The sequence below is a fragment of the Eptesicus fuscus genome, chromosome 9, assembly GCF_027574615.1.
Source record: "Eptesicus fuscus isolate TK198812 chromosome 9, DD_ASM_mEF_20220401, whole genome shotgun sequence".
NCBI classification, from domain to species: domain Eukaryota; kingdom Metazoa; phylum Chordata; class Mammalia; order Chiroptera; family Vespertilionidae; genus Eptesicus; species Eptesicus fuscus.
In genome coordinates this window covers 5,613,681-5,625,001 of record NC_072481.1, presented here as the reverse complement: position 1 = coordinate 5,625,001, position 11,321 = coordinate 5,613,681, and the positions used below count along the sequence as shown (strand labels likewise).

The window sequence follows — 11,321 nt, the reverse complement described above, 5'->3', positions numbered from 1 at the left end:
ATTTTTCTAATGAAAGGCTTTTTTTCAAAGGGCTGTTTCCCTCTGTCCAGCGGCTGCCTTTATTAGGCAGCACTCACGCCGTTTTGGGGAGGGGTTTTTTCTCCCTGAATTCGGGCCAGGCTCTCTATCCTCAAACTCCAACCTCCGCTCGGGACCCGGGGCCGAAGGCCTCGCCCAGGTTTCTCCACGGGAGCCCGGGGCCTGCAGCCCGCGGCCGGGGCGGAGGAAGCACGCTGCGGCCCCTGCCTCCGGGACGGCTGTGCTCCTGGTGGCACCCCCACGGCCCTGGCTGTGTGTCTGCCCCCGGCCATCTGCCCCTGGTCACCCTGTCTGGTCCCACTGAGGACGAACCTCTGGAAAATGAGCGTCCCAAGCTAAAGGGAGGGACCCCCATGACCGCCCACTCAGGACGGGGGTCAGAGGCCGGTTCCGTGGACGCGAGGGGGCCTCAGCCCAGCCTCCAGCCCTCCGTGTCAGGGCGGCTCCCCGGGCTCGTCAACCACAGGCTGGTGGCCCAGGCGACCAAGAGCCCCGGCTTCTCCGGGACGGCAGGGCGGCGGCGGTGACACTCAGTGTCGGCTCTGCTGTTCCCAGAAGCGCGTGGCGGGAAAACAGACCGCAGGGGTGTCACGTGAGGTGGCAAGCATCCAAGATAAAACCCGAGGATCCCGGCTGGTGTGGCTCAGTGGCTGAGCACAACCTGTGAACCACGAGGTCACGGTTTGATTCCCGGTCAGGGCACATGCCCAGGTTGCGGGCTCGATCCCCACTAGGGGGCTGCAGGAAGCAGCCAATCAATGATCTGCTCTCATCATTGATGTTTCCATCCCTCTCTGAAGTGTGTGTGTGTGTATGTATGTGTGTGTGTGTATATGTATATACATATTTTTAAGGTAATACCTGAGGAAGCAGGCCAGGGGATGGACACTCAGGTCCGGGAGAGCCCATGTCGCCATGACCCGACACCCCGTGGTGGCCCCGGGGCCTGAGTTAGGAGGGGGTTTGCTGCCAGGAGAGGGGTTGGGCCCGAAGCCCTAGAAAGGGGCCTGGGCAGGGCTGCGGGCGGGTGGTGCAGCAGCGTGCCAGAGGCCAGCGAGGGGCTCACCGGGCGGACCCTGCAGCCTCCAAAGCCGGTGTCTGCACAGGCTCCCGGCCCAGCCCCGGCTGCAGGGCGCAGAGCGCTCCTTGGAAGGAGCTGGTGCCGTTTCCCTGGGTTCGGGGAACACTGCGTGAAGGGTACAGGGAGCCGGGGCGGGGGGGTGGGGGGGCGAGAGGGAGAGGAGCCGGGGGAGGAAGAGCGAGGCACGCTCCTGGGAGCACATGCATCCATTTAAGGAAGGAAGCTCCTCACCCTCACAGCAGGTCTATATACAGCAGCGGAGTCTCTCCTCCCGAGCAGTGTCGCCCTCGACAGACGGCCGAGGATGAACCCCTCCAGGCTCCGGGCTCGGCCCCCTACGTACCCGCATCCCCTACGGGTCCTCCCGGGGCTCACCTGGCCCATCTCAGCCGAGACCCCCCAGGCACTGGGCACGGGGAGCAGACAGGGAGCCGCAGGCAGGAATTAAATAGTGGCAACTCATTTATTACAATTATGTACAGTCGCATCTCATATTCTCAACCTATACCTGATCGCACAAATGAACGTGTTTCTGGACCGAAGGACAGACAGGAAGGCCCTGACGCCTGGCTCCTACGAGAGCGGCAGCCACACCTCGCCACGAAGCAGGGACAGTCACAAGTGCGGTGATTTCACTGGTCTGGGCGGACAGGGCACGGTGGGGCTGGGACAGGCGGCCTGGCAGGCCCTGGCCAGAGGAAAGGAGCCCTGGGGACAGAGCCCCTGCCCCCCCCAGCATGAAACGAAGGGAGGAGCCAGGGCGGGGAGGGGGCGGACAGCAGACAACGGGTCACGCTGCTGCCCCCCGAGGGCCAGCAGTCAGGTAGGAGCTACCTCTTGTCATGCACGGTGTTAGGTCAGCTAAGATGCTCAGCAGACACGGCCTGGACAAGCCTCGGGTCCAGGAGACCGGGCGGGGCCCTCGCCTGACAGGAGAACAGGTCATGGCCGTCGGTGGGCGGAGCTGAGGAAGCGCAGGCGAGGCCGGGTGGACAGGTGCAGCCCGCGCCGGGCCGTGCGCACAGGGGCCGGTGTGCGCCTCACGCTGCCCCGGCCTGTGCCCCCACCTGCTCAAAGCGCCCCCCGAGCCACCGGAGGGGCCAGGCCCGGCCACCTCGTGAGGGACGCCACGGCCTAGTCCCGCTCGCTCTCGTTGCTGGCGCCCTCCGGCCGCCGCTCCACCTGCTCGTTGATCTGCCCGTCCCCGCCCCGGCGGTCCTCCCTCTGCACCTCCAGGCAGTCCTCCTCGTCCACGTGGCTCACGTCCTCGTCCTCCTCGTCTTCCTCGTCCTCCCTCTTCTCCTCCTCGCCCTGCACCTCCATCCTCACCTGGCCCTTGACGTCCACCACCCCCTCGCCCTCCTCCTGGGCGCCCAGCAGGTGGTAGGTGGCCGTGGAGCCCTCGGGGCTGTGGCCCTCCTTCACGGGCGAGGACGACGTGGACTCGTTGCTGACGGGCGAGATGTCGCTGCTGCTGTGGTGGTTCACGGCGGCCGGGCTGGAGGGCGACGTGGACTTGACCGGGATCTGCCAGGAGGGGATCTTCGGGGCTGACGGGGAGGGTGGGAACTGCCTCCTGGCGGTAGAGGGAGGAGAGGGCGGCGTCATGACCACATCCTGGGGCTCCCACCCGCAGCAGAGCCACGCCCTCCGCCCTGATCCCCAGGCGCGGCCACAGTGCCACTGAGCAGGGGACAGAAACGAGCCGGTCAGCCACCTCCCTCCCTCCCACTCCCTCCGCTCAGATCCAAGGCCTCTGGAGGCTGGAGCAGCTAAGACGGAAGCCAGAGACGCCTGGGCTGCCCACAGAGCGCCCTGCCCACTAGGGGGGCCTCCTGGGCCCTCCTCACAGCTGGCAGCGCCCCCCCTCAGGGGCCTGCCAAGCCCTGGAGCCTGTTCCCTCCTGGTCCTGACATCATCCCCACCTCCAGCCCCAGAAGAGGAGGTGAGGGGGATCCCCAAACACCTGGGCCTCGGACTCTAACGTGTCTACGGCTCTGCACGGGAGGGGCGGGGGGGCGCACTGCTCCGGGTCCGACACATCAGAACCAGAAGGGAGGCCCTGAGGCACTTTCTTAGAAAACCTCTGAGCTCCACAGTGGACAGGGAAATCACTCCCCCCCGTTCCCCGCCCTGGGCGCCCCGCCAGCAGCCAGCCCAGACCAAAGCCAAGTCTGGGAGGGACCTGGGAGGTCAGGTCCTCTTGGCAACGGCTTGGGAATCGGGCTCTAGGACAGGCAGCCGCCTGTGCCTGAGCCTCCTGGCTGCCCAGCACCCAGCACCGGGCAGGACAGCTCTTCCTCCCCGGACCCCCCGGAGAGCACATGCCAAGGCCGGGGCGGTCATCAGCGTCATGGACGCGAAGGAGAAATTCAATTTGCAGCTTTCTTGGCTCCAACATTAGCCAACACCTGCTCTCTGTCCCCGGGCCTTGAGGGCTCCTGTCTCCCAGGTTCGGAGACACAGAGGTTTCCCTAATGACAACTCCCAAGCTCAGCCAGTCACCCCTCTCTCAAGGCCAAGTTCTTTTCTTCAGAGAAGGCCTGGAAGGAGGCGGCTTGGAGAGCGGGGTCCTCCGGTTGGGGCCCCATGCTTGGCTCTGAGTTAAGGGCCAGCTTGTGCCTTCATACTGCCTCACACGGCCCCACTAAACCCCGAGCCTGCAGAGGAATGTGAGCCCGCAGGTCAGGTGGCCAACCAAGCTGTGTCCCAGGACACAGGCCTCTCACTTTTAAAACCAGACGTCCCTGCCCTGGCCGGTGTGGCTCAGCATCGACCCATGCACCAGGAGGTCATTGGTTCCGGTCAGGGCACATGCCCCAATTGCGACTCAATCCCCAACAGGGAACGTGCAGGAGGAAGCTGATCAATGACATTTCTCTCTTATCGATGTTTCTCTCTCTCCCTGTCCCCTTCTCTCTCTAAAATCAATAAAAACATATGAAAAAAAAAAAAAAAGCAGATAGTCCCTGACCAGCCAGAGTGGCTCAGTTGGCTGAGCGCTGCCCTGTGCACCAACAGTTGTCGGTTTGAGTCCATCAAGACACACACCTGGGTTGCAGGGTCAATCCCCAGTCGGGCCATGTACGGAAAGCAACCGATGGATGTTTCTCTCTCACATGCATGTTTTTCTCCCTTCCTCTCTCTAAGCATTCCTCTGGTGGGGCTCAGGAGGTGCCATCACTGCAGAGGGACAGCAGAGGGAGACCACAGCTGGGGGTGGGGAGGCAGGCGTGCGTCTGCCCTGACTGGAACTGTAGGACCCTTCCAACTAAGGATCCGACCTGCTGTGGGGACCTTCTCGGGACCAGCTGGACTCGGGGTAGAGGAGGTGGCCTGTCCGAGGGATGGACGCTCTCCTCTGCCCAAGGCCCTGCTTTCCCTGACCAGGTCTGACAGGGCCGAGGAACATGTAGTTCAAAACTCTTGTGGGCACTGCGGCTGTCAGGAGAGGGTGGAGCGGCCCACTGGGGACGGAAAGGTGAGGCTCCAAAGGTCCCAACTCCCTGCCTGAGCCACACAGCTGTCAGGGCCCCCGGGGCGACGCACCCCCTTCCCAGCAGCTAGTCCAGCGGAGCCCCCTCCCCAGGCCCAGGCTGAGCGCAGAGCACAGGCCCCGCCTTCTCGCTCCTACCGATTCAGAAGAAGCCCTTTCAAGGAGTTAATTTCCGACTTGAGTTCATTGATATTCTGGGACTCCAGGATCCAGTTGGTGGAGGTGGTGGCCTGAAGGTCAAAACACGGGGAAACAAAGATCAGAGTGGCGCGCCCCCCCCACTCCTGCCTGTGGAGCTAGGTGGCTGGGGCGGTGGGCGGGGCTGGGCCTGGGAGACCCCGGGCATACCCAGGGCTCCAGCCTCGGAAAGTTCTGCCGCTGCCCGTTCAGGGCTCTGCCTGCCTGGGTGTCTCTGTTTAATGGCAATACTAAGGAATCAGGACATGTATTCAGGTGTAGAAATGGTTATATAAAATAGAACGACACAATGACAAGAGAGCCTGTATCATTTAGGGATACAAACCGAAGTGTTGCACTGTGATTTGAGAAGCTGTCTGGGGTGGGGGTGCGGGCAGAGCTGAGGCAGGACCGGCTGAAGAGGCAGCTGCACTGGGCGGGGGCCTGTGGGTCGCTGTGCGGTGCCTCCATTGTGTGTTTGAAATGTTCCATTAAAACAAAACTCATAAAATAGATATCCACCACTACACCAACCACGCCCTCCACCTAAGTCCCCCTCCCTGCAGACAAGCACAGCACACACAGAAGAGAACTGGGGCTGAGACAGGCCGCCACCTGCCCCCGCAGGTACCAGAGACTGGTACCCGGAGCCGTCTCGGAGGGTCAGGGCAGCGATCGATCGCATCGGGCACCTGTCCTGGGCGCCGGCCCAGCAGACAGGCGGCACCCAGGGGACACTTCCCCGCGCTGCTCGGAGCCCTGCGGCCCGGGCTCAGGAAGGCCAGACCCTGCACTGCACCTCGCTGTCAGCACGACCAGGCCACCCGTCCACAGCCGCTGTTGGGGGTGACTGAAGGCTGAGCAAAGAGAAAGAAGCTGTCCTAGGACTGCATGTCTCTTCCTTCCCCGAGGGAGGGAACAGCCACAATGACCTCTGACAAACACCATCCTTCCCCACACACCTTTCCCTCGGATGCTGTTTCCACATAAACTTCAGAGGCCCGCCTTCCCAGCAAATCTGGCTGGGAGGGATGGAGAGGAGGAAACCACGGTCCCCGCAAAGGCGCTGCCAGTGGCCAAGCTGCCTGTGAAGTGTTTATGGGCCCGGTCCAGGAGTGGGGGCCTCAGGTGTGTGGGCCGGCATCACCGGGCTGAGGCCACCGAGGTGGCTGCAAGTGCACCGATGACTCGTGCGAGGCCCCTGCTTCCCTGACAACGCCTCCCTGGCCTGACACAGAAAACCCCAGCGTGAGGTCAGGAGGACGTGGGGGCTCCAGGCTGGCAGAGGGAGGGGGCCTGGGCCTCTGGCGTGGGGCCGGGCTCGCCGCCCAGCACACCTTTGCAGGGAGAAGGCTCAGCAGGCCACAGGGCTGGGGAGGAAAAGCCGGCCGTCTGAGAGCAAGCGCATGCAAACGCCCACCTCCCCACACCCGCTCCCTGGGGGCCCCACTCCAGACCACCAGACAGCACAGACCCGGAGCCACTGTTCTGGCTTCTCTGAAGCCTTGAAACTATAGCAGCCCATTAACAAGGGAGCAATTTCCACTCACCGGCCTGCAAAGGACTCAGATTTCCAAACGCATGTGGTGCCAGATGCCAGGATTTAGAAATAAAACCTGACATCTGGGGCTTTTTAGCCAGTCTCTTTAAAAACAGTTGTAGAAAAGTCCCAGCCTTCAGTTTTATGTTGGTTTTTTAATTACTTAATGCTCTTCTTTTTAATTTTTTACAGTGCTGCAGTAGGAGCTTGGAAGCCAGATATAAAAACTTATATTACAGCTGAGAAAACACAGCTCCGAGTCCTTGGTTTATGGGGTAACCAGTCTTCACACATATGGTTTAGGTACCAAACCAGGGAGCCCCGCTTCCGTCCAGGAGAGAATGGATGAGAGGGGCCGGGGGCACGTGGGGGGCCGTCAGACAAACAAGCACAAAAAACTCAGGCTCTCAACCACTAAGCACCATCCTGGCCTCCCCCGTCTTAAAATGCAACATGTGGTCTTAATCTTAATGGTTAAGGTCTGAAAACAGTTTTCCAATTTCCGGAATGGCTTCTGGCCACGGGCAGGCCACCGCTCCCGAAGATGATAGAGGATCGCGGGGCAGGGTCGTAACCGGCCTTCTGGGTGCTTTATGGGCCACCTGCCCCTGGGGCGCACACGGTGGCTGGAGGTGGCCACCCGGCAACGGTGCCACCTGAGGAGGAAGTACAGGCAGCCCCTCTACGTGGGGGTATCTAAGGAGGGGAATCTCGGGGACCCTCTTCACAGGAGGCACCCAGATTCTATGGGAAATGGAAAGAGGCCCATTTTGCTGGGCTTTTACAAATGCGGGAGACTGAGTGCTGGCTTACACCTAGTGCATTGGGGGGCCCCTGGGAGAGCCCCTCAGAGTGGGATCCTTCCGGCACCGGGGGTGGGAGCAGCCAGAAAGCAGTCACTGGGCCACTGTCTCCCGGGCCCAATGCCTCGGGATGACCGTGTCACACGCCCACAGACCCCAGGCCAGAAGCCTGACACCCTGGAGCTGGCTGCAGCCAGCCCTGTTCTAAGCATGACCCAGAGAGGTTAAGTGACTTGCCTGTGGTGGCACAGCTAGCATGTGGCAGGGAGGATTTTAACCCAGGCAGTCTGACCCCAGGTCTGATATTGCTAAGACAGCTTCAGATTTCGGAGGGAGACGTGGAAACTGCCCCAGTCCATTCCAGTTGGCGCTACCTCCCTTTGAGGCTGCCTTACCCCGAGACCTGGGCATCACCGCGGAGGTTAGCCCAGTGCGTCTTGGCAACTGTGACCTGTGACCTAACAGGCAAGTGGAGACTGTTCTGTGTCTACACCATCGGCCTCAGAGGCGGGGCACTGCGCCCGCGGGAGGCCCCGGGCAGAGAGCTGCTCCTCCTCCCTCCCGGGGAGGTGCCAGGGCGACAGGAAGGACAGCCGCCATCACGGAACGCCTTGTCCTCTAAAGGGCGGTGTGGGCCCGTCGTGCAGTCAGTGTGAGAAAAGACCAAGTCAGGCCGCACAGAAGGCGGCGAGCCGGCAGAAAGGACTCGAGTGAAGAGCCGGTCAGGGCACACCTGGGGGACCAGGGTCAGGGACCAGTACCTTGGCGGTGGCCAGTTCGTGGGCGAGCTCCTGGACCTTCTGCTGCTGTTGAATGAGCAGCTCCTGGACAGAGGCTAAGGTCACCTGAAGCTGAGTCACTGGGAGAGAAGAGCAGGGGCACCTGTTAAATGGTGTACACAGACTCTCCCCCTTAACATGCTCACACCCCTAAAGCTGCAGCATCTAAATGACCTGCAGCCAGCCAGCCAGTCTGTCCCTGCCCTCTGGGCAACCCGCCTGCACTGCATCTACCTGCAGTCTCTCTACTTCATCTGCCCACCGTGTCGTTGTCCGTGGTCACACATATCCACCCAAACCCTCTCCCCTCTAATCACACCTGCTGCTCACCTGCCCGGCTCTCGGCTTCGGTAACGTCCACACCCCGGCCCCGCGTGTCCTTGCGGCACCCCTGCAGTCTCCAGTCCCGGAGACGGGCCTCAGGTCCCACACCCTCCAGGATGGTTGAAAACTGCCATCCCCGTGCCCTGCTGCTCCTTCGCCCTCCCCACCCAACCCCGAGGTGCGGAGCTCCCAGTCCTGGGGCCTCGTCGGGGCCTGGGCCACCCCGCTGCAGGATTTCTGAGGCCTGCCTGGGACAGCAGCTCTCTCGCCTGCCTGAGTTTTTAGATTCAGAGCCTCCACCTAGTAAACAAGTTTATCAAGGAGAAAAGCCACCTCTGGCGCGACAGGTCCCAGCTAATCTGGACCATCATCGGGGCACCGGGTGAGGAACGCGAGCCCCGTGGAGTCGATGACAGAGGAGGTGGCTGGGGTCCCAGGAGCCGCAGTAATTACAGCCTCTCTTGACCCTGCGTCGGATTCTTAGAGGGAAGGGGGAAAATCGCTGAAAACCCCCCTGAAAACCTCATAGAAGCAGAAATTAAAAATGAACTTTACAGCCCTTAGAAAGGCTGTCATTTTATTCCCCTTATTAATATTCTGAGGTTGGGAGCCTTTCCGTAAAAACATAATTAATTGAGGCCGCGCCGACAGTAAACAAGCAATTTCAAATTAAACCGAAATGACGGCGGCTTCATTTGCAAATGTGAACAGATTCTCAGAGCAGATAAATGAAGTCACCACATAAAGTGGAGACGGAGGGGAGAGGGAGGGGCAGAGAAGGGGCTGTTCGGGGAGCTTTGAGGGGTGACTTGATGGAGTCATTAATCTTTACCTGTCTGTGCCACGCTGCCACTCAGCTCCGAGAGACTCGCCTCCATCCTCTCCAGTTGCTTCCTGTCCTCGCGGCCGCCCATGATGAGGGGGAGCAGGTATTTCTACAAGAGGCAGGGTGGGCAGGAGGGGTGCGTATTTGGGTTATTGTCCAACAATCTCGCATTCTGCAGACCAGCCTGCTTGCCGTCACGCCCAGGTTTTGGAAACGCTAAGCAAACACCATCAATGAACGAGGTATCCAAACGCTACGAGACCGATCCCAACCAGGTAAAAATCCTGTCTGAATAAGGCCAAGGACCAGGGAACAGGGACCAGTCAACCAACTTGATTTATTCTTATGAAACACTTTTTTGGTTCTTTTATTTCGTTTCTTAATGGTGTTATATAAACTCTCTCTGTAGCAAAAATATGTAAACTGTACTGTAAAAGTTGTAAGATAAAAATATAACATGTGACCTCCAGGAGGAGTGGGGGGGGGACTTTTCACACTTTTCTGAACCTCTAACAGTCTGAACCACGTGAGTGAATTGTCCATTCAGAAACTAACGAATGAAAGTAAGTAAGAAGTTACTTGAGAAACTAGATGAGAACCACAGCAGGTGTCTGGGGCCTTGGTTCCTTTACCAGGGATGAGACATGGATGTTCTGCAGCCGTCAGGAGGGGTCACCTTGGTCTTTCTCTAAACTGAGCCTTGAATCCTCAGAACACACTTCCTTCAGCTCCGAGTCAGATGCATCAGATTCCCCCAGAACTGAGACCGGGGGCAGAAGGGAGAGGAAGGGCAAAATCTGAAGAAAGTGGCCCCGGGAAAAAGGGCAACCAAGTAGGGGCCCCCGAATGGGGAAAACAGACTGGGGAGGACGAGGTCGTGGAACGTTCAGGAAGAAGGCAGGTGGGCAGCGGTGCCGCTTGGGAGAGCTGACGAAAGGACACGTGCTCTGAAGTCCAAGAGCTCAGGACCTGGCGCCCTCCCAGTGCGGAGCTGGGCCGCCGGGTTAGCCGCTGGTGGGTGCGGGCTGGCGGGTGTGGGCACTGGCTGGCGGGACCAAGGAGAACATTGGTTCTCAGTCCACTTGGGCCCCGATTGGACAACAGACAGCAACTTGCCCATTAAGGGTCTGGCTGGGAGGCAGGAGCCTCTCAGGGCGGCGGGGACGCGCTCCGAGGGCGGCTCCCGAGTGGAGAGGTTATTGAGCTCACGCACAGCACTCTGTTCTGCAAAGTGCTTTCAGCCATGGGAGTTACTGCCTGCAACCGAGCGAAACTCGCCCTGTAGCCGCAGCTCCAGGGTGAAGACTTCCTAATACAAAACCAAGAAGTTCTCATACGTGTAACAAACTACAAGTTCCATTCTGAGATCAGAAATGCCAGGGGAAGGCACACATAACTACCCCAGCCTAAACCTTCAGGTATTTATAAACGTCTCCTTGTTTAATTTAAAGAAACTGTTAGCAGGTGTTTTAGAAGTTCTCCTGTCACCACTGTGACTGATTTCCTTTCCTTTTTTATGCAGAGAACTGACCCTGCTGCCCGGGCCCAGGTCCCAGCCGCCCGGGGCCGCCCGGCGGTCGGCGCTGAGCGCAGCCTGGACGTCCAGGGAGGCTCTGTCCTTCCCGGTGCCTGCGCGCAGTGATGGGAAAGCAGCTTCCCGCGCAGGGGAGGGGAGGCCTCGGTCAGTGCGGGAGAGGGAGGGGGTCACACCACTATCCCAGGACACAGAACAGTTTGCTTCCACCTTTTTGACGTGGAAATTCCCAACTCCAAGAACAGATGTTACACCGGAAAAAGAAAGTATTCTGCTACATCTCTGTCATTAGCTACTAAGTGAAAAAGGAAGAATCCCAGAGTGCAATGCTGAAGCAGGGCTCATGCTAAAGCTACGTGGTGGGGGGAGCAGGTGGCCTTGAAAGGATCTCTCCAGGACCAGGAGGGAGCAAGTCCTCCACCGTGGTTTACCCTCTGTCTCCGGGGGCCCACCCGGCTCTGCATCTTCTAGAAGAGACTGTGCTTCCCATCAGTTAGTGCCTGGCGCCTGCTATCAAGGCGGGAATGCTCCCTCACTTCGGCAGCTCTGCTTTAGCAATGACCTCTGCACCCTGAGGGCTGACTATGGGGTCTGAGAAACCCTAGATTTACATAGAAACCAACACAATTTATAGGAGACAAAAGGTAGATCCCATAATATGATATGCTGAGATGCGCAAAGCTGGTTTTAAACAGCAAGGTAGAAAAAATGGCACGGAAAGC

The 11,321-nt window shown here is 59.6% G+C and overlaps 1 protein-coding gene across 3 annotated transcripts in view; it reads right to left on the bottom strand.

The window, feature by feature from the left end:
• Nucleotides 1-1,570: 1,570 nt before the first annotated feature.
• The window catches only part of PEX14 (peroxisomal biogenesis factor 14), a 132,225-nt gene continuing 122,474 nt past the window's right edge, over nt 1,571-11,321 (bottom strand). For all 3 annotated transcript variants that reach the window (XM_008151764.3, XM_008151765.3, XM_054720752.1), the window contains 4 exons: nt 9,072-9,174; nt 7,898-7,995; nt 4,755-4,846; nt 1,571-2,696 (listed from right to left, as the gene is read on the bottom strand). In XM_008151764.3, coding sequence (XP_008149986.1) covers nt 2,255-2,696; nt 4,755-4,846; nt 7,898-7,995; nt 9,072-9,174 — 735 coding nt within the window. In that variant the 3' untranslated portion in view covers nt 1,571-2,254. The remainder of the gene's footprint in view (nt 2,697-4,754; nt 4,847-7,897; nt 7,996-9,071; nt 9,175-11,321) is intronic.